General features: G+C 37.3%; 1 protein-coding gene across 1 annotated transcript in view; it reads left to right on the forward strand.

Annotated features, from left to right (window-relative positions):
- LOC117318758 (histidine N-alpha-methyltransferase-like) overlaps positions 1-12,247 on the forward strand; it is a 38,165-nt gene extending 25,918 nt beyond the window's left edge. The window contains exons 5-8 of the mRNA XM_033873708.1: positions 1,578-1,681; positions 10,150-10,227; positions 10,729-10,905; positions 11,840-12,247. Coding sequence (XP_033729599.1) covers positions 1,578-1,681; positions 10,150-10,227; positions 10,729-10,905; positions 11,840-12,027 — 547 coding nt within the window. The 3' untranslated portion in view covers positions 12,028-12,247. The remainder of the gene's footprint in view (positions 1-1,577; positions 1,682-10,149; positions 10,228-10,728; positions 10,906-11,839) is intronic.
- Positions 12,248-19,699: the final 7,452 nt, after the last annotated feature.

A 19,699-nucleotide genomic window follows, 5' to 3' on the forward strand; every position in this document is an offset into this window, starting at 1 on the left:
TAATCCATTATGGATAAGACACATAACATTTGATGTGACAAGAAAAAAAAAACTTGCGTAAAGGACCATAGCTGCAGCAAAAACTCGAACTTTGACATATGGTTCAAACTCAGTCTGTCATCTAATATGGTAAAGCCACATACCAAGTTACCAAAATGACTTAGCAAGCGCAAAAGTCCATACAAACAGGTAATTAACAGAATTGTCATCAATCCAGCAAAAACGGATTCAAACTCGAGCTGAAACTCATTATGACAATGCCACATTAAGTTATTAACTGATGTGCAAACCTTCAGGGAAATAAATTTGGAAAACTGGTTTGACTGACGATTACGACCCATGATGACGGATTAAGTGATCATTAAGTGTCCGCCTTGCTTTGCAGGCGACACATACAAAAAAGATCCAAAATTTAGACGCTTCTTAGCTACAAGGACTTTCTGTCAAATTAAAATGCCGCCAAAATGATATTCTTACTTGCAGATCTTAACTGAAGAAGTATTAACAGATAATTTTGAAATAATCGTTTTTGGAAAAAGTCTACATATCGAGAAAATTAGCATGGAAAGACAAGTAATATTTTGAAACAAAGCTTTGGCTTGGTTTGGTTTATTTTGTTTAACGTCCTTTTAACAGCTAAGGTCATTTAAGGACGGCATGCATGCGTGTGGCGAGTGCGTTTGTGTTTTGGGAGGCTGCTGTATGTTCGTGTTAAGTCTCTTTGTGATAGGCCGGATCTTTTGCCGATTTATAGTGCTATCTCACTGAAGCATACTACCGAAGACACCCAGCAGGACACCAAACCCGGTTACATTATACTGACAACGGGCGAACCATTCGTCCCACTCCTAATATGCTGAGCGCTAAGCAGGAGTAGCAACTACCATTTTTAATGACTCTGGTATATCTCGACCAGGAGACAGAACCCAAAGCCTTCCTCACAGGTGCGAACGCTCAACTGAAGACCAATAGTGAGGCATTGTCAAGGGAGATATTAGGAAGAAGAAAGTTGTTCAGAAAGAAGAGAAATGATAAGATCCCACATTCAGTCGCCTCTTACGATCATGCAATGGGGCAGCAGGTACAATTCTTACGCCCTACCTGCAGGGCAGCAACAAAGCAAATAGAGGCACACAAAATCAATTATCATGACGATCAGTTCATTATTTCCCGACTGTGTCGTATCCTATTAGCCCGGATTGACCTATATATGTATGGCGGATGTCATTGATTACACAGAAGACGTTCAACGTTCGGAACACCTGGTCTTATTCTCTTTTTGTTTTGTTGATTTTTTGCTCTTGTTTATGAGTTAGAGCTACGGTATCGTTCTGATGTAGTGTGCTGTATATGACCATATAATTTAGAATTCCGGAAAATAAATATTTGATTTGTTTATTAGTATACACATGATTCCGGATAGTCCGGAATCAGACTCTGTATCTTAGAGAGGGGGAGAAATAAAAACAGGCTGCGGTACAGTATAGACAGAAATTGAAGTATCGTTATTTTTCCCCAAACCCTCAAATGCTGGCAAAGCGAGAACACGATAAAGTAGATATTTTTATATCTTACAGACGGGTCAAAGGTGCTAAACTGATCCTATGGATTGGCAGTATGATTAACTTATCTTATGATGACCAGATCAACACACTCAGGATGATCTCCACCATAATGACAGGTATGGTTATTGTTACTTTTTTTTCATATTGCATTCATTAGACGATTTCCGTGAAAAATATCGATTTGGTTTGGTTTTATTTATTTAACGTCCTATCAACAGCTAAGGTAATTAAAGGACGGCACCCCGTGCGTGCGATATATATGCGTGTGGTGAGTACGTATATGTGTATTTGAGAGGCTGCGGTATGATCGTGTTAAATCTCCTTGTGATAGTCCGGAACTTTTGGCTATTTATAGTGCTACTTCACTTATGCATACTGCCGAAGACACTAAATCCGATCACATTATACTGAAAAAAATACATAGGTTATGGGAACTGAGGAACACTAATAGCTGATCAGCCCCATCAAACAATTCTTTCTGTCAAAAAAACCACAGTTGAAGTTTAAAAACTTTCGATCATAATCATCCGACGATTTGAAACGGCCACAAGGTGACCTTGTGACTTCATAGATTATGCAATATTATAAAACAAGGAGAACTTACCTGTGAAGGCTGAGAAAAATTCTAACATGTCTTCTCGAGAAATAGCGAAAACAAACTTCAACTGTGAAATCAAAAATGGCCTATTGACCTTTTTAGTGTTCGGTTAGAGTTCAAAAATGATAATAATTAGAGCTTTTCAACCAATTGGTGAAAAGACCTATTGTTTCTGTTATGTTTATTATTAGGGCTTTTCACGAAAAGTGGTGAAAAGACCTATTGTTTCTGTTATGTTTATTAATATTCTTCTTCTTCTTCTTCTGCATTCGGTTTTGTGAAAGCAGTTGTGCAAATATTGTAAAAGTTATGTTTAAAGTTATGTAGGTATGTTTTATGGGAAGGTCTGAAGATGGTCATGAAACAAAATTAAGTAGGTCAGAAAATTCAAAATGGCCGCCATAACGTCATACCTAAAAAGTTTAAAATGGCCATAACTCGAAAACTGATGAATCTACAGGGTTCATTTTAGGGGCTAGCTTTCCCCCATGCCATGTTAATACAAAATATGCCTAATTAAAAAGCTCGCTAAGTGGTCAAGTTCGTCTATTTTTAGAAAATTTTCATTTTTCAAGATTTTTGAAAAATTCTTTCTCACAACGATGCAGTATACTATTCTGATGGTTTTGATGTCTTTAGTTTTTTGGTAACTTTTACCGTTAACGCGGTACTCCATTTTGAATATTTCTTTTGTTCTTTTTTTTGTATAAAGACAATTCACATTTTAAGTTTCTTCACAAATTCAACCAGTGGGATTCAGCACAAGCTTTGACAAAATGACTATGAGATTGTACTGACCAAGTTTTGATTTCATGGGGTCGGTCCGAAATCCAATATGGCTGCCATGACGTCATGTATTGAAAAGTTCACAATGGCTGTAACTCATAATTTGGTTTGGTTTGGTTTATTTTGTTTCACGTCCTATTAAAGTGATAACTAAAAATGCTGAAAATCCGACTTTCATAGCGACTTTAGTTTTAGAGTAATTGCGATTTTTCCCGAAAACACACCTGAAGCTCATAGCCGTTGATCTCGTTTCGGTGACCTCTGACCTTTGACGTCACAGGTTTAACGGATCAGAACCGCCAAATAGGATTTGGTTTGGTTTGGTTTATTTAGTTTAACGTCCTATTAACAGCTAAGGTCATTTAAGGACGGCCTCCCGTGCGTGCGACATGCATGTGTGTGGTGAGTGCGTATGTGTGTTTTGGGAGGCTGCGGTATGTTCGTGTTAAATCTCCTTGTGATAGGCCGGAACTTTTGCCGATTTAAAGTGCTACCTCACTGAAGCATACTGCCGAAGACATCCAGCAGCACACCCCACCCGGTCACATTATACTGACAACGGGCAAACCAGTCGTCCCACTCCAAATATGCTGAGCGCTAAGCAGGAGTAGCAACTACCATTTTAAAAGACTGGTATGTCTCGGCTAGGGGACAGAACCCAAAGTCTTCCGCCAAATAGGAAATATAGAGAAACAAACGTGAACACGTGCCTGCAATTAATGCGAATTAGACACTAATAATGTAAGGGCTGAATAACCTGTTTGAGTTATATTTGTGAATTAGTTAATGACAAGTGCTACCGAAACCAGGGACATAAAAGTTTCCATTATAACGGGCCATAAATAACATGTAACAGCTTACTAATTTTCTATTATTACGAGCCAAATACAACGTGTATCATCTTACTAATTTTCTATTATAACGGGTCGTTGAAACATGTATAACATTTGAATAACGGGCCGTTTATAACATGCAACGACCTTTACATCATATAGTCTTTATTATAAGGCATGGTTTGTTGCATACCAATATTAATTTCGGTTATAATACTTCTAGTAATAGAAGTTTAAAATGCAATTCATACATTATGTGAAATAAATGCAAAAAAAAAAAAAAAAAAAAAAATTTTGTGACGAGCTTGTGGACCGTAATTTCACACCTGGTAATTGTTAAGCGGTATACTTACCCACTCAAACTTGAGAATTCGTACTTCTCCGTATATTTCTTAAATCCCCTTTTAAGAGAAGACATGACTTGCGACACAAGAATGGAAGGTAAAATCACAAGGATCTCAATCACTTCACGATAATTACAATTAAAAAAGAATTGGAAAAAATGAAATAAAATTTAAAAAATGATACACTTTAATCATTGCGAGTTTAATAAGTTTTGGTATAAAGTATGATAAGAACTAAACTGTATGTTTTTATCATAAAAAACGGAGCTAAAATTATGGTTTTAATAATACCTATGATATGTACCTGTACGTAAACTATCAATTTTATATAATTTCACTGACAACGTTCGTATATAAACTATATCTTTCTCATTGAAGCATTTAATCGTCGGTAATCCCTGAGACCTTGACATAAAATAAGGGATAAAATATGTATATGTAGAAGTACGTTGTAGGCTCCAACATGATGAATCTATACTGAAACGAAAAAGAAACGCAACATGGAAAATTGTGATTAATTTTGTATTAAATATACATATCTGTATAAAAATCGCGGAAATAAACATGCACCCTGCCTAACACCCATACCAATCTTCAAAATCACCCAAGTGTGACTAGAGACCTATGCACTTCCGGCGCGGTAAAAACATCAAAAACCGTGCCTGTACAAACATATGCGTTCTTTTTTCATTCAAACCAGTATCAATTCATCACTAACATTGAGCCACATCATCGCCAATACTTTTGCAAACAATAATTCCTTTTACAATTATGCCACGGTTATCAAAGGTTGATAGAGGACGTGCTATAGCGATGCTTCTGGCAGGGAACACGCAACTTCACGTCGCTCGACAATTCAGAGTTCACAAATCGACTATTAGTCGATTAGTTTCACGTCTTAACGCAACAGGAAGAGTCGATGACCAGCCGAGATCAGGACGTCCACGCGTAACGTCGCGACGTCAAGACCGGGTTCTTAGGTTGGCACACCTGCGTAACAGGAGATTAACGGCCGCTGAAACGGCAAGGAATACGATTGGTAATCATAACCGTCGAATTCATCCCCAAACAGTGATCAACAGACTGCGTGAGGCTAATTTGCGTGCAAGGCGACAGTACGTTGGTTTACCACTAACACCGCAACGTCGAGCACGTCGTATGCAATGGGCAACGGCACATATGCCCAGACGTTTTCCTATGAGACGTTGGAGGTCTATGCTCTTCACCGATGAATCTCGATTCACGTTATTTCGAGCAGATGGCCGTCAACGTGTGTACCGGCGTCGAGGCGAACGTTTTGCTGACGCCTGTGTTTTGGAACACGACCGATTTGGGGGTGGATCAGTTATGGTTTGGGCGGGAATCTCCCATGGTTTGAAGACGCCTTTGGTGATAGTCAATGGGAATTTAACGGCCGTACGCTATCGGGATGAGATCCTTAGGCCCCATGTTGTGCCGTTTGTTAGGCAGCATCATCTAACCTTTCAGCAAGATAACGCGAGACCACACGTTGCAAGAGTCTGTAGAGACTTTCTTGCGACACAGAACATTGTTCCTATAGATTGGCCTCCATATAGCCCCGACCTGTCCCCAATCGAGCATTTGTGGGATGAATTAGACAGAAGAATTCGAAATCGTCGTAACCCCCCAAATACCCTCCCTCAGTTAGCAAATGCACTCGTCCAAGAATGGAATAACATTCCAATACGGAAAGTCAATGCCCTGATGAACTCAATGCAACAAAGAATTAGAGATGTGATAACTGTTCGAGGAGGACACACACGATATTAGGGCACGGTTTCAAAACTGCTGCCATTTCAACTTGGATTCACGTAGGGTACTACCAATCATGACCTTCTAGCAAAGTGACCTGTTCTTAAAAATCTCTAAACATTTAAAGGATGTTACATCAATATTCAATATTAACTATTACATATGAAATTTAAACATAATGCTCACAAGTATTATTTTATTAAACCTACAATTTGAAGTTGCGTTTCTTTTTCGTTTCAGTATATATAATATATTACTTTCTGAATTAAATGTCCTTCATGACTAAAAGCAGGTTTTGTATAGAATGCAATGCATCAGTTTACTGTACGTGTGTATCATCCTGTCTCACAAACCAATGTATCTTGCAGATTTGTTGCATTGTTGGTATGCTTATTTGAATATTAATTTGCGAATAAAATGACACATTATTTAATTTTTTGAAAATGTTGATGCCGTGTTCCTCTTTATAGTAATGCGTAAGAAATGGTAAACACATAACTAATAAACATTTATTGGTAATTGACCGATTATTGGATCGTATATAACATGTATGAGCTGTATGAGTCCATTTCACTATTTTTTTTTTATTTTTTAAAGCTCAAACTAATATTGTTGGATTTCGACTTCTTGTCAGCAATATTCGCCAAAGTCATCAACCTCAAATCTGATGTCCAGATCGTATTCAGACATGTCTATACTGCTTGCCACCATTTCATTTACTCCGTTAAACCTGTGACGTCATAGACTGAAAAGTTCCAAATCAGCGTGACTGACCGATACGCTAATTAGCAGTCAACCGACAGGTGCAAATCGCGTACTTCGATGTGCGATATCTTGGCACTCGGCCAACAGATTTTGGATGAAACTAAAAATGCTATGACTTTCATAGCGACTTTAGATTTTGAATATCGTTTTTCGTTCCGGGTAAACTTTAACAGCTAAGGTCATTTAAGGATAGCCTCCTGTGCGTGCGACATGCATGCGTGAGGTGAGTGCGATGTGTGTTTTGGAAGGCTGCGGTATGTTCGTGTTAAGTCTCCTTGTGAAAGGCCGGAACTTACAGAGGTCTTGTAATTTTATTATTTAAGAAATAATTAACGATGATTCGTGTATTATTGCAGGATATACAACGAGGACGAGGATATTTTGCAATTAAATTAATAACGAAGGCCGCAATTAAAATTGCAAAACATCCGAGTCCGAGTTGTATATCCTGCAACAATACACGAGTCAAAGTTGATTATTTCTATTCTACCATGTACTGTTTAGTTCTGAGATCGACCTCTTTCTAATAGAAAAACAGCAAAGAAACCCCCGGAAAACCTTATTTCTTGAGTATTGTATTATTTGTTGATGAAATATACAGGCAATACAGTACTACGATCAAGAGCATCTATCATATGGCATTGATTTTGAAAATTAAAAAAAAAGAAAAGAAAAAGAAAAAAAAAGAAGGGCCTCCGTAGGATTCGAACTCGCGTCGTGATAAAAATATATTGAAAGACTAACCCATTAGCCCACTCGGCTATAGTAACCTTTTATGAAACGGGTGAATATTAGATATTTAAAATTGTGGCAGCCGTGAATCACGACCGTGTATTATTGGCACGAGCGTGGGTTATTGGAAAATAATACATGGTTTTAAACCAATCAAAACCGGCGTTACATAGCAAACATGGTAGAATTGTAGATAATGCCTGGCGCTAACTTTTACTAACCAGACGTTTTCAGGCCAGAGGTCAAATAAAAAAAGTTCACTATTGGGTCAAAGGTCACTAAATGTTCAACTTTTTCGGTTTTTGATTTGTTTTTATATTGATCGATGCAGTATGTCATTCTGGTGATTTTGGTACATTCCGTTTTTCTTTAGCACTTCCGGTACAGGTGGTACGTCATTTTGAAAATTTTCATGATTGCGCAATCATTGAAAAATCTTTAAACGACATCTTCTCAAAAACCAAGAGGCCCAGGGACTTGATATTTGGCCTGTAACATGCTTGGATAAAGGGCTACCAAGATTGTTCTAATGAATGACCTTGCCCTAAATTCAACGTCACTTGGGGTCAAATAGTCGCATGCCTGGGTAAAGGGCTACCAAGTTTGTTTAAACGAATGACTTTGACTTACATTCAAAGTAATAAGGGGTCAAATAGTCTAAAAAAATTAAACTACATCTTCTCAATAACCAAGAGAACTTAGGGACTTGATATTTGACCTGTAGCATGTTTGGATGAAGAGCTACCAAGTTTGTCCAAATAAATGACTTTGACCTACATTCAAGGTTATAAAGGTAAGCGGTTCTTTATGTTTGTCAAATGAAAAGCCAAAGAAAAGCCCGTCAAATTGTTAGCCAACAATTTCTAGTTATTATTATTTTTCTTCTTCTGCATTTGATTTTGTGAAAGCATTTCAGCAAATATGGTATAACTTATGTTTAAAGTGATGTAGGTATGTTTTAAGGGAAGGTCTGAAGATGGTCATCAAACAAAATTAAGAAAGTCAGAAAATTCAAAATGGCCGCCATGAGGCCATACCTAAGAAATCATAAATATCCATAACTCAAAAACCGTTTAAGTTACAGATATTCTAAAGGTATATTATAGTAGAATTTATTTGGGGGTCAAAGTTTTTCTATTTTTAGAAATTTTTAATTTTTCATTTTTGTTTTTTTTTAATCTTTCAAATATCAATGCAGTATGTTATTCGAATGATTTTGGTACTTTCTGTGTTTTGATAGCACTTGCGGTAAAGGAGATACGCCATTGCGAAAATTTTTGACATGAAATACCATCAATATGACTGAATAACACTTTGTATCATTGTGATAGAAGAAGTTTCCCAAAGTGCCCTCTAACATTTGGCGTGATTTTCATCTTCATTGTAAAAACAAAATGGCCGCTATGACGTCACTTCCGTTTTTTTACTCTGATTGCTATATCTCATTAACGGTTGAATATATTTCTACAAGGCCCAGAGAGCTGATATTTGGTCTGTAGCACGCTGGGAGAAGGGGCTACAAAGTATGTTAAGGAACTTGACCACCATTCAAGGCCACAGGGGTCAAATGGGTTATTTTTTCGATTTTGACCCTGATTGCTATATCTCATTACCGGCTGTATGGATTTCGTTAATTTTTGGATATGTCGTGTAGAATGGAAAATACATAATTTTTTATCTGAACGTTATTATGTAAAACATCAAATTCCGGTTTTATGGAGGGGTCAAAGTGCAGAAATGCTATTTTTCGATTTTTTCATTAAACAAAATACTCCTCAAATTCTACAAGGCCCAGATACCTGATTATTGGTGTGTAACATGCTGGAAAAATTGGCTACAAAGCATGTCGAGGAAATTGACCTTGACCTTCATTCAAGGTCACAGGGGTCGAATGTGTTATTTTTTCAATTTTCATTAAACAAACCACTTCTCAAATTCTACAAGGGCCCAGATACCTGATATTTGGTCTGTGGCATGCTGGGAGAAGGAGCTACAAAGTATGTAAAGAAAATTGACATCGACCTTCATTCATGGTCACAGGGGTCAATTATAATATTTTTAACGATTTTTACCCTTATGGCTATATCTCATTAACGGTTGAATAGATTTCTACAAGGCCCAGAGACCTGATATTTAGTCTGTAGCATACTGGAAGAAGGTGCTACAAAGTATGTTAAGGAAATTGACCTTGAACTTCATTCAACGTCATAGGGGTCAAATGTGTTATTTTTTCGATTTTCATTAAATAAACTTCTCTAGCCTAGAGACATGATATTTCGTCTGTAGAAAGCTTGGAAAAAGGGCACCAAAGTATATATGTTGACGAAAATATCATTGACCCTCATTCAAGGTCACAAAGGTAAAATATTTCCAAAAACTTTTAAACAACATTTTCTCAATTACCAAGAGGCCCAGAGACCTTATATGGGCTACCAGGTTCGTTTATATGAGTGACCTTCAGTTAAGGTCATCAAGGTCATTTATGTTAAAATGACAATGGTGTGAAAAGCCCGTCAAATTGTTCAGAAACAATTTCTGGTTATAATTGATACGGACGGACGATTTGAAAAGCCCACAGCAAACATAACAGATTTTATTTGGAGTCCATTGACATAAATGAAATTCTAGACTTCCAGAAACATTTACTGGTTTTAATGATAACTGAATTTTGTGATTATCCGATGACTCGTTTAGTAAATGCAACGCCAGTGGGAAGGTTCAGATTATTAAGTAGTTTTGTCAATTTTTTTCAGATAAATGTCGACTGGTTTTTACAGCTGACATCACCCAGAACAGAGATGCTATTATAAAAGCCTACAGTGATGATGCAGGTATTTTTGATATTTTATGTTCTATAACTATACATTCGATATAGTGCCAATTATTTAGATAATGTGTATAATGTCTTTATGCAAATTTGGTCAGTTTGATGTATGCCTAATTATGTTGTCATTACCAATTTATTCTGATGAGGTATATTGTGTTGAATCAGTGCAGACACCATACAAATATCAGGAAATTACATTTTTGAACGATTGGTTTGTAAAGTAATATCAACAGCTGTGGTCATTTCAGGCTGTATTTCAGTGTTGGAGATAGATGCGTGTTTTGGGAAGTTTTTGAACAATTAATAAGATGACAACTTAACATTTAAAACAAATGATGGTAGAAATATGTCAAATATTTGTCTTTTAAATGTATTGTTTAAAAATGTTTTAATGCATTTCATTGTTAGCTGTACTCTTAAATAATCTCTATTCGTCGTAGACGTAGCACAATTTTACTAATACCATTTTTGTTTACCTTCATTCTTTTATGATGTATTCCTTCAGGTGTTAAACAAACATTCTACCAATATGGAGTCACAAGGATGAACAAGGAGAACGGTAGTAAGATCGACCTTGACAAGTTCACTTATCAGTTAGATTTTGTCCATAACACAAGTCCTGAGAACATGAGTTACGTGAGGTCTTACATGGAGGCTAGGGAGGACATCCGGTACTCTATACGTAAGCTGATCTTTAAATGTGTTTACTACTGATAAAGCAAAAGAACATCGATGATATCAGGGGTCGAACAATAAAGCTGTTCAGTGTTTAATGCTCAGAAAAACTCATGTATCGATGAAGATTTCAATTTCCTATCTTAGTTGTTAAATAAATTGCGATCCAGGTATTCATATAATCTAATAGACGACTTCCACTATAATCATGTCAAGATTTTGGGCCCACCATCACTGCACCATTGAAACGTTCTTTTTTAGAAGCGTTATAAGCTGCGGGTATTTCTAGCTAGGCGATTGGGTGTCGTAGAGTTTGAGGCCCGGTCAGGGCACGAGTCATAAAGTTGTCTTACTTCGTCAATTGCGTTACTATGTTATATATATATATAATAGTTTACCAGAAGAAATTACAACATAAATCATTTGGGCTCACCGAAAATTTTAGTCATTCAGGGGAAAACATCTGTTGGCAGAACACATTTTATTGCACGCAAATAGTCAAGTTCAAATGATGCAGACATCGTATCAAACAATCATTTCATAGACGTAACGTTATAAAAGGTCCCACGCGCGTCCATGAATAAAACATGCTCCACAGTAAACGGTTGATCACAGCAATGACAAAAGTTAAGATCCTCCATAAAGAAGTAGATAATGTTAGCATGGCCAATACGCAATCGGAGAAGACGACTTCCTTTCCACGATTTGCTCTACTTTTATCACATACGCCAATTATGTTTAACGTTTGTTCACACCTTGATAGCAGAAATATAATAAAATTCACAAAGAAAATATAACACAATGACATGAAAAGTAAACTAGCACTACTATCATATTATTAAGATATATATTTATATATTTATCATTTCAAACTGGCATTGAACTAGCGGTAAATATTTAAGTATTACTGGAATAATTTTAAATGATATTAATTCCCTCAGCTGGATTGAATACTGACTTGGTGATGGAAAAGGGAGAACGACTTTACTTCCACGAAGGTGCTGGACTTAGCTGTAAATATACCCTGGAACAGTTACAAACCATTGTCCAGAAAGCTGGACTCCGCCTGGTGGACACTTTTATGGACGAAGGGAAACACGTTGCTTTTTGTCAGTGTGTAACTATATAAAGAACAAAGTGTACATTATCATAATCAGTGAGCAACATCAAACAATTTAACATATTCAGTCAAGGGAATGAAGGTCCATGTAAGAATGTTTAGCCATTGGCGCTGAACAAATCGTATTTGCTTATCAATTAAATACTTACACTGTGTGCACGGATTTCTTTGAATTCAAATTATTATCTTAATGTATAACATATATTAAATTTTTTAGAGTTTTTTTAAATGTGTGTTGTGTGTTTCTTAACCACAATTAGTATACAATGTCTCGAATTGTAGAGCACATAGTCTTTTGTGTTTTGGGAGACTGCGGTATGTCTCCTTGTGACAGAACCGGACTGAAGCTAATATTTAAGTGCTACTTCACTTAAGCATACTACCTACGACACCCAGCAGACAACCCACCGAGTAACATACCGACAACTTGTAATACAAGTCGTCTTGCGCCCAAAATGCCAGTGACAGCAACTAGTCTTCCTCACATTTTCTCTATCATATTGTACTCACGTAAGGGTATCTAATAACTTCTACTAGAACAAATGAATGCTGCTGTTCTGTTAGTTAATGTGACTTTAGATACCACATTGCTGGAGTCTTGCTGAACTAACATATCGGTTAAGTTAGTGTGTTTGTGTTTGCGATATTCGGTGAAAAATTCTTTGTAAATTGCACTGAATGCTTGGTATATTTGGATATTTTACGTGCATAATATCATGAACCATACGGTAATATTTTATTTACATATTTATGTGAAGAATTATTATTTATTTCGTTTACTCACCCAACTTAATTTAGTGTACTTCTATGTTAAACCATTAAAATGTCCTCTGTATATTTTTAAAGTCACTTTTGGTTTGGTTTGGTTTTCTTTGCTTAACGTCCTATTTACAGCTAAGGTCATTTAAAGCTGACAGTTCATTTTAAAAAGCATCTAATGGAGATTTAAAAAAAATAATACCTGTACAGATTTCCAAAAATCGTTTCCGAGACATTCCCCAGTTATGGTAATGTCGTATATAAAGACCGGCAGACATTTTTCTTTTTTTTGTTATGCGTGGATACGATTTCCTTATATAGACAAGTTAAGGGAACCTCCTCCAAAGGGACAAACATGAGAACCCAGGGCCATGAAATTCACAATTTTGGTAAAACACCTTGAGTCCCTTCCAAGTTAGAATGAATTCCAATAGAAATGAAACGAATGCTAGTCCAAAATGTGATTTTCCTATATAAACTATAGTAAAGTTTGTCTTCGTCTCGGGTGCCCTGCAGGTAGGGCATCAGAATTGTTTGGTTTGGTTTATTTTGTTTAACGTCCTATTAACAGCTAAGGTCATTTAAGGACGGCCTCCCATGCTTGCGACATGCATGCGTGTGGTGAGTGCGTATGCGTGTTTTGGGAGGCTGCGGTATGTTCGTGTTAAGTCTCCTTCTATCACAAGGAGACTTAATACGAACATACCGCAGCCTCCCAAAATACACATACGCACTCACCACACGCATGCAGGTCGCACGCACGGGAGACCTTCCTAAATGACCTTAGCTGTTAATAGGACGTTAAACAAAATAATCCAAACCAAACTCCTTGTGATTGGCCGGAACTTTTGCCGATTTATAGTGCTACCTCACTGAAACATACTGCCGAAGACACCCAGCAGCACGTGAGGTAGCACTATAAATCGGCAAAAGATACCACAGCCTCCCACGTATGCACTGCGCACGCACGGGCGCCGTCCTTAAATGACCTCAGTTGTTAGTAGAACGTTAAACAAAATAAACTTAACCAAACCAATCTCAGATGGCCTAATAAGGGGTCACGTCGGGTGACCTTTTGGATTAGCCATTCAAATGACTACTTGGAAGTGAATTTTGTATGTCCAAATAGACAATATTCCGGTTTCCCAATGATATAAGCATTTTGTTCGAGGTCACCTGACAATCGGATATAACAACGTAACGCCAAAATGGTGAAACACTGCGTATGGCCAATGTCGGTCTGATAGTCGGCACAGTGACCGCCCCCACATGCAGGGAGTATTTTTTGTGCCATTTCCAAAGCCGAAATCGGACATTTACAGGTGCAGGTTATGGATCAAACGTTGTGATCGTCCTCATACCAAATTGAACATTAATAGAATTATCAAAAATGTTTATATATGCAGTAAACATTTTTTTCGGCGGTGACGGACCAACGGCGGAATACCCGGATATCATGCCGTCAGAGAGTTAAACCTCCAGAACTGGATTTTATTAACCACATTCCCAGTTGCACCAAAACAGAGAAAGGTAGGCCTTACATTAATAATTCAGTATGATATAAACCCCTCATCCCCTTTAGTTTTCGGGTTGTAGATTTCATACACAGGGACTGCTTAGCGCTCAGCAAATTAGGAGTGGGACGACTGGTTCGCCCGTTGTCAGTATAATGTGACCGGGTGGGGTGTGCTGCTGGGTGTCTTCGGCAGTATGCTTCAGTGAGGTAGCACTATAAATCGGCAAAAGATCCGGCCTATCACAAGGAGGTTTAACACGAACATACCTCAACCGCATGTTAGCTATACCTTCTACTAGGCGACACCGTTGGGTTGTACACTATGGGCAGCCTTACTTTTTTCTCCCTTATCAACCACAATTAGGAACATACGCAATGCGCCAGCTCAAATAGTGCTACACTCACCACACGCATGCATGTCGCACGCACGGGAGGCCGTTCTTTAATGACCTCAGAAGATCATCAACTCTGGAATCCGGAATCCTCTATGCCAATGGATCCATGAATGCTAGGACGCCCACCAATTCTTCCCAAGGAGTGTACAGAAAATCAGGGGAGTTGTCTCCCTTGGTTGAAACTCGTTCCGCACGTGAGCTAGTAATTAATCCCGCGGGGTTTCAGAGAGTGGTCTCTTTGATCCTGAACCCTGCTATGTTAACGTGAAGCCACAAAACGTGAGTACTTGTCACCAGCTTGTCGGTTTTTTGGGATACGGGAGCAATCATTAGTGATAACCTTGAATGACCTTAGCTGTTAATAGGACGTTAAACAGAATAAACCAAACCAAACCAAACCAAACCAAACAAATCACCCCAGCATGCTACAGACCCGAAATCGACTCCCTGGGACTCTTGAGAAGAAGTCGTTTAAAGCTTTCAGCCTATTTCATCCCTGTGACCTTGAATGAAGGCCAAGGTCATTCATTCGAACAAAGTTGGGAGCCCTTCATCCCAGCATGCTACAGACCCAATAAACTCCCTTTGAATCATGGTTATTGAGAAGTCGTTTAAAAGATTTTAACGTATTTGACACCTGTGACCTTGAATGAAGGTCAAGGTCATTTATTTGAACAAACGTTGTAGCTCTTCACCCAAACATGCTACAGACCCAATATTAAGTCCCTGTGTCTTTTGGTTATTGAGAAGAAGTCGTTTAAAGATTTCAGCCTATTTGATCCTTGTGACCTTGAATGAAGATCAAGGTCATTCATTTGAGCAAACGTGGGAGCCCTTCACGCCAGCATGTTACAGGCCAAATATTAGGTCTCTGGGACTCTTGGTTATTGAGAAGTCGTTTAAAGATTTTAGCCTTTTTGACTCCTGTGACCTTGAATGAGGGCAAGGTCATTCATTTGAACAAACTAGGTAGCCCTTCACCACAGCATGCTACAGGCCCAATATCAAGTCACTGAGCCGTTTGTTATTAAGAAGTCGTTTGAAGATTATAGTTTATTTGACCAATGTGACCTTGAATGAAGGTCAAGGTCATTTATTTGAACAAACTTTGTAGCCCTTCACCCCGGCATGCTACAGGCCAAATATCAAGTCCCTGGGCTTCTTGGTTATTGAAAAGAAGTAGTGAAAGTTTATAGCCTATTTGACCCATGTGACCTTGAATGAAGGTCAAGGTCATTTATTTGAACAAAATTTGTAGCCCTTCACCCCAGAATGCTACAGGCCAAATATCAAGTCCCTGGGCCTCTTGGTTATTGAAAAGAAGTCGTTTGAAGATTATAGATTATACATTGGATCTCTTAGGCCAAAAGTGGTCCAGACCAAATATGATCAAATTAAATTAAGTCAGTGTGGACTACTTGCAATTTAAAGACTTAATATGTATTTTCCCTATTGACCCCGTTTCTTTGGCCAAAGGGCAGCTACAACACTGAATCTCGTTTTCCAAGCTATGCCTCAGTTACGTCAGTCAGGACTTCTAGTGATTTAAAGGTGTTGGTTGCCGACGGATGCTACGCCTGCCTCACAGACGAGTAAAACAATTTTAGACATTAAATTGTATTGAAATATCCCTAGTTTTCCTTATATCGCAGGATATAATTCCGGATAATAACGTACACTTCTCAAAATAGCCGCCTGTCACTCATCTTATTTTCTGTATATGTCTTCAGTTTCGAAAAGAAGTTATGAACTTGTAATGCTCTATAGGTTTCAGACACTCCAATCCAATGCTACATGTTTAACGGTTATTTATGGTGGCTGATTTGTGCCATTTTCGCTTTTTAGCCATGGAAAAACCGCGAAAATCTAATGTTAAAATTTCGCTTTTTCGCGTTAAACTAACACGAAAAAGCGAAATAGCGAAAAAGCGATAAAATGCACGCGAAAAAGAGAAAACATTTTCGTCCTACAATCCGTCGTATTTTTTCGCTTTTTCGCTTTTTCGCCTTCCGGTTGACATGTGCAGCAAATGCAAAGCTCATGGAGGACATAATAATAAAGCTGCGTTAATATTGTGAAATATCAAGAAGTTGTTTCAAAGGACCTGGGGTGGTAAGGGTCTATTTCTGCATCGAAAAAATGCCAAAAATAAACTTTTAATACTAGATAATTGCTTTATGACATATGAATGTGGAGTATTTGGAAAGACGTCTGCGCTACTTTAAAATTTATTCTGCTGATCAAAATGACGTCATCGGCAAGTCAAGTGTCCTAAAGATCCGGAAGTTGCGAAAAATGTTACTTTCGTGATATTATTTATAAAATTTGATATCTCTCCATTCTTAAAACAAAAAGATATAAATAGCATCCGTTTATTTTCTAAATATCTATATCTGATGCAAATTTCAAAGTGTTTTACGAATGCAGAGGTAGTTAAAACGACAGGTTTTTATACAGCGTTAGTAGCACAATCGAACACGCCCGCCAGCAGCAGACGACATCCGGTGTTTCAGATGCAAAGAAAATGCTTCCATCCGATTTTAACCATTTTTCGACGCTATAGCAAATAATCACCAATCATGTGGTCAGTAAAATACTCGTCTGCGTACATTTTTTAATTTATAAAGCTAGCTTTTTACATGGAAATAAAATTTCGGCATGTTTTAGGCTTGTTAGCAATGTTACGTCCGATGTTTACTGTACATTATATTATCGAAGTTGTAATACTAATAATGCGAACACGGCCCATTACATTAAAAAGTATCGATCCAGGTAGAGTACATAATGGTCCGAGATTGAAATAGTCCGACTTCGGTGTTACAGACCAAAGTTCCTCTGTTCACCGCCCGTTTACATTCGCTTTGCTTGCGGTCACTTCATGTTTCAAGTTAAACGATTTAGCAATTACTATAGTCGGGTCTTCTAATAAGCAAGCATATTTGCTCATTGACCACCTGTTTAGATATCTTATCTTAACATTGGTGTTATTTATTTGGTGATGGATTGATTTTCAATCATGCAAGTTAGTATATACAGTAACACACACACAAAAAATCACACACACACACACACACATATATATGCGTGTCCCTCTGACAGGACTAGTACTGTACACTACTATGCACTTTATTAATTTCATACATTTTTTTCAGATCTTAAAGCTAGTAGCAAGACGGGCTGAATTTGATATCAATGTTGTTCCAGTGCCTGTTGAGGTTGCTCTTAAATGAGTTAACTGATGGTGAGTTGATGAATGATCACTGCTGACGATAGACTGTTTCAATCACCAATAACTAACTGATATTAATTCTTGTATGTGGTTTTACTGATTTTACTGTGCCCCCTTGTTATGTTTGATCCAGCTACGTGAAACATTTCTTCAGTATTTATATATATGTCAAGCCCATTAAGGATTATATATCATGGATCATATTGTATCTTTTTCTCCTATACTGAAGTGATTGTATGCCTAGATGTGGGGAGTCTTTCAGGAAGGGTACATCTATGTCCGATATGTTCTGAACTAATTTGGTAGCTCTTCATTGGACATTCTCAAGAGTGACAATATCTTTGACTGTCAGTTGTTTGTTCTTAACGCTGGAACTTCTTTAGTCACCAGGCAACATTAATTTATTTACTTGTAAACATAATAAAACTAAAAAGGTATGGATATTTCATCAAAGCAGTAAATCATATATGAATGGTCCATTTTTATGTTAATTATTTGTGTAATGATAGATCACACAGGGTATCCAATTACGATCAAATTGCCACAATTTAAAATCCTTTATTTCAATTTGGGGGGGGGGGGGGGGGGGGGGGGGCACTCACGGTGCTTGCTGATCAAATCCGTCGTCAGCTACGTATACGTGCCTGGAAATTTGTATATGGTCTTGCACAAACATTATTGTTGATCCATTGTTTAATAAGTAGTAGCAACAGGCCATGTCTGACAAGAAGTAGTATAGAAGTATAGTATTTAACACCTGTCATCAGATCCTCTGAAAAAATCAATATATATCTAGAACAGTGACGGTGCATGATGTAACAAAATGCTAACAATAACTTTTAAAAATCATTATACAAATACATTATACATTGTACAAATTGTATATGTATGAATTCATTTTGTAAAACTCTATCGAGTTTTCATAATCTAAAGCATATATGAATGCTTATACATTTATTGTGGTTGTTAGAAATTGAGTTCAAACATACATTTGGGCCAAATCGATCAATAATTTATGAACCAATTTTAAGCCTATTCGCCTGTGGTGATTGACCACTGATCCTTCTATAATTTTTCAACACATTATTCATCAATTTGCCTCCTTTTCCTCTCAACAACTGTCTGGCACAAACTTCTAACATACTTTTTAACAAGGATTATGTTCATGATCTTTCCATAGAGTAAATTTTCATATACAGTGTATGTTGAATTTTTTCCACATTTCAGTTATGGATACACTGTCTGCAGTGAAGTCAGTCATTTGGAATGATTTGATGTTTCTCCGGAGTACAAGAAGCTGCATGTAGATCACAGAGCTGTAGGTATTACAATATCATTTAACTTAAATATACCTGTGATACATAATACCATGTACACTATAACTTATACCTGTGATACAGTACACCATATAAACTGTATAACTTATACCTGTGATACAGTATACCATATACATTGTATAACTTATACATGTGTACAGTACACCGTATACACTGTATAAATTATACCTGTGATACAGTACACCATGTACACTGTATATCTTATACCTGTGATACAGTATACCATATACACTGTATAACTTATACCTGTATCACAGGTATACCATATAAACTGTATAACTTATACCTGTGATACAGTATACCATATACACTGTATAACTTATAATTTTCATTTGTTGATTTTTTTTTCTCATTTCAGTTATGGATACACAGTCTGAAGTGAATTGATTTGATGTTTCTCCTGAGTACAAGAAGCTGCATGTAGATCACAGAGCATATAGGTATT

The sequence above is a fragment of the Pecten maximus genome, unplaced genomic scaffold (assembly GCF_902652985.1).
Source record: "Pecten maximus unplaced genomic scaffold, xPecMax1.1, whole genome shotgun sequence".
Lineage (NCBI taxonomy): Eukaryota > Metazoa > Mollusca > Bivalvia > Pectinida > Pectinidae > Pecten > Pecten maximus.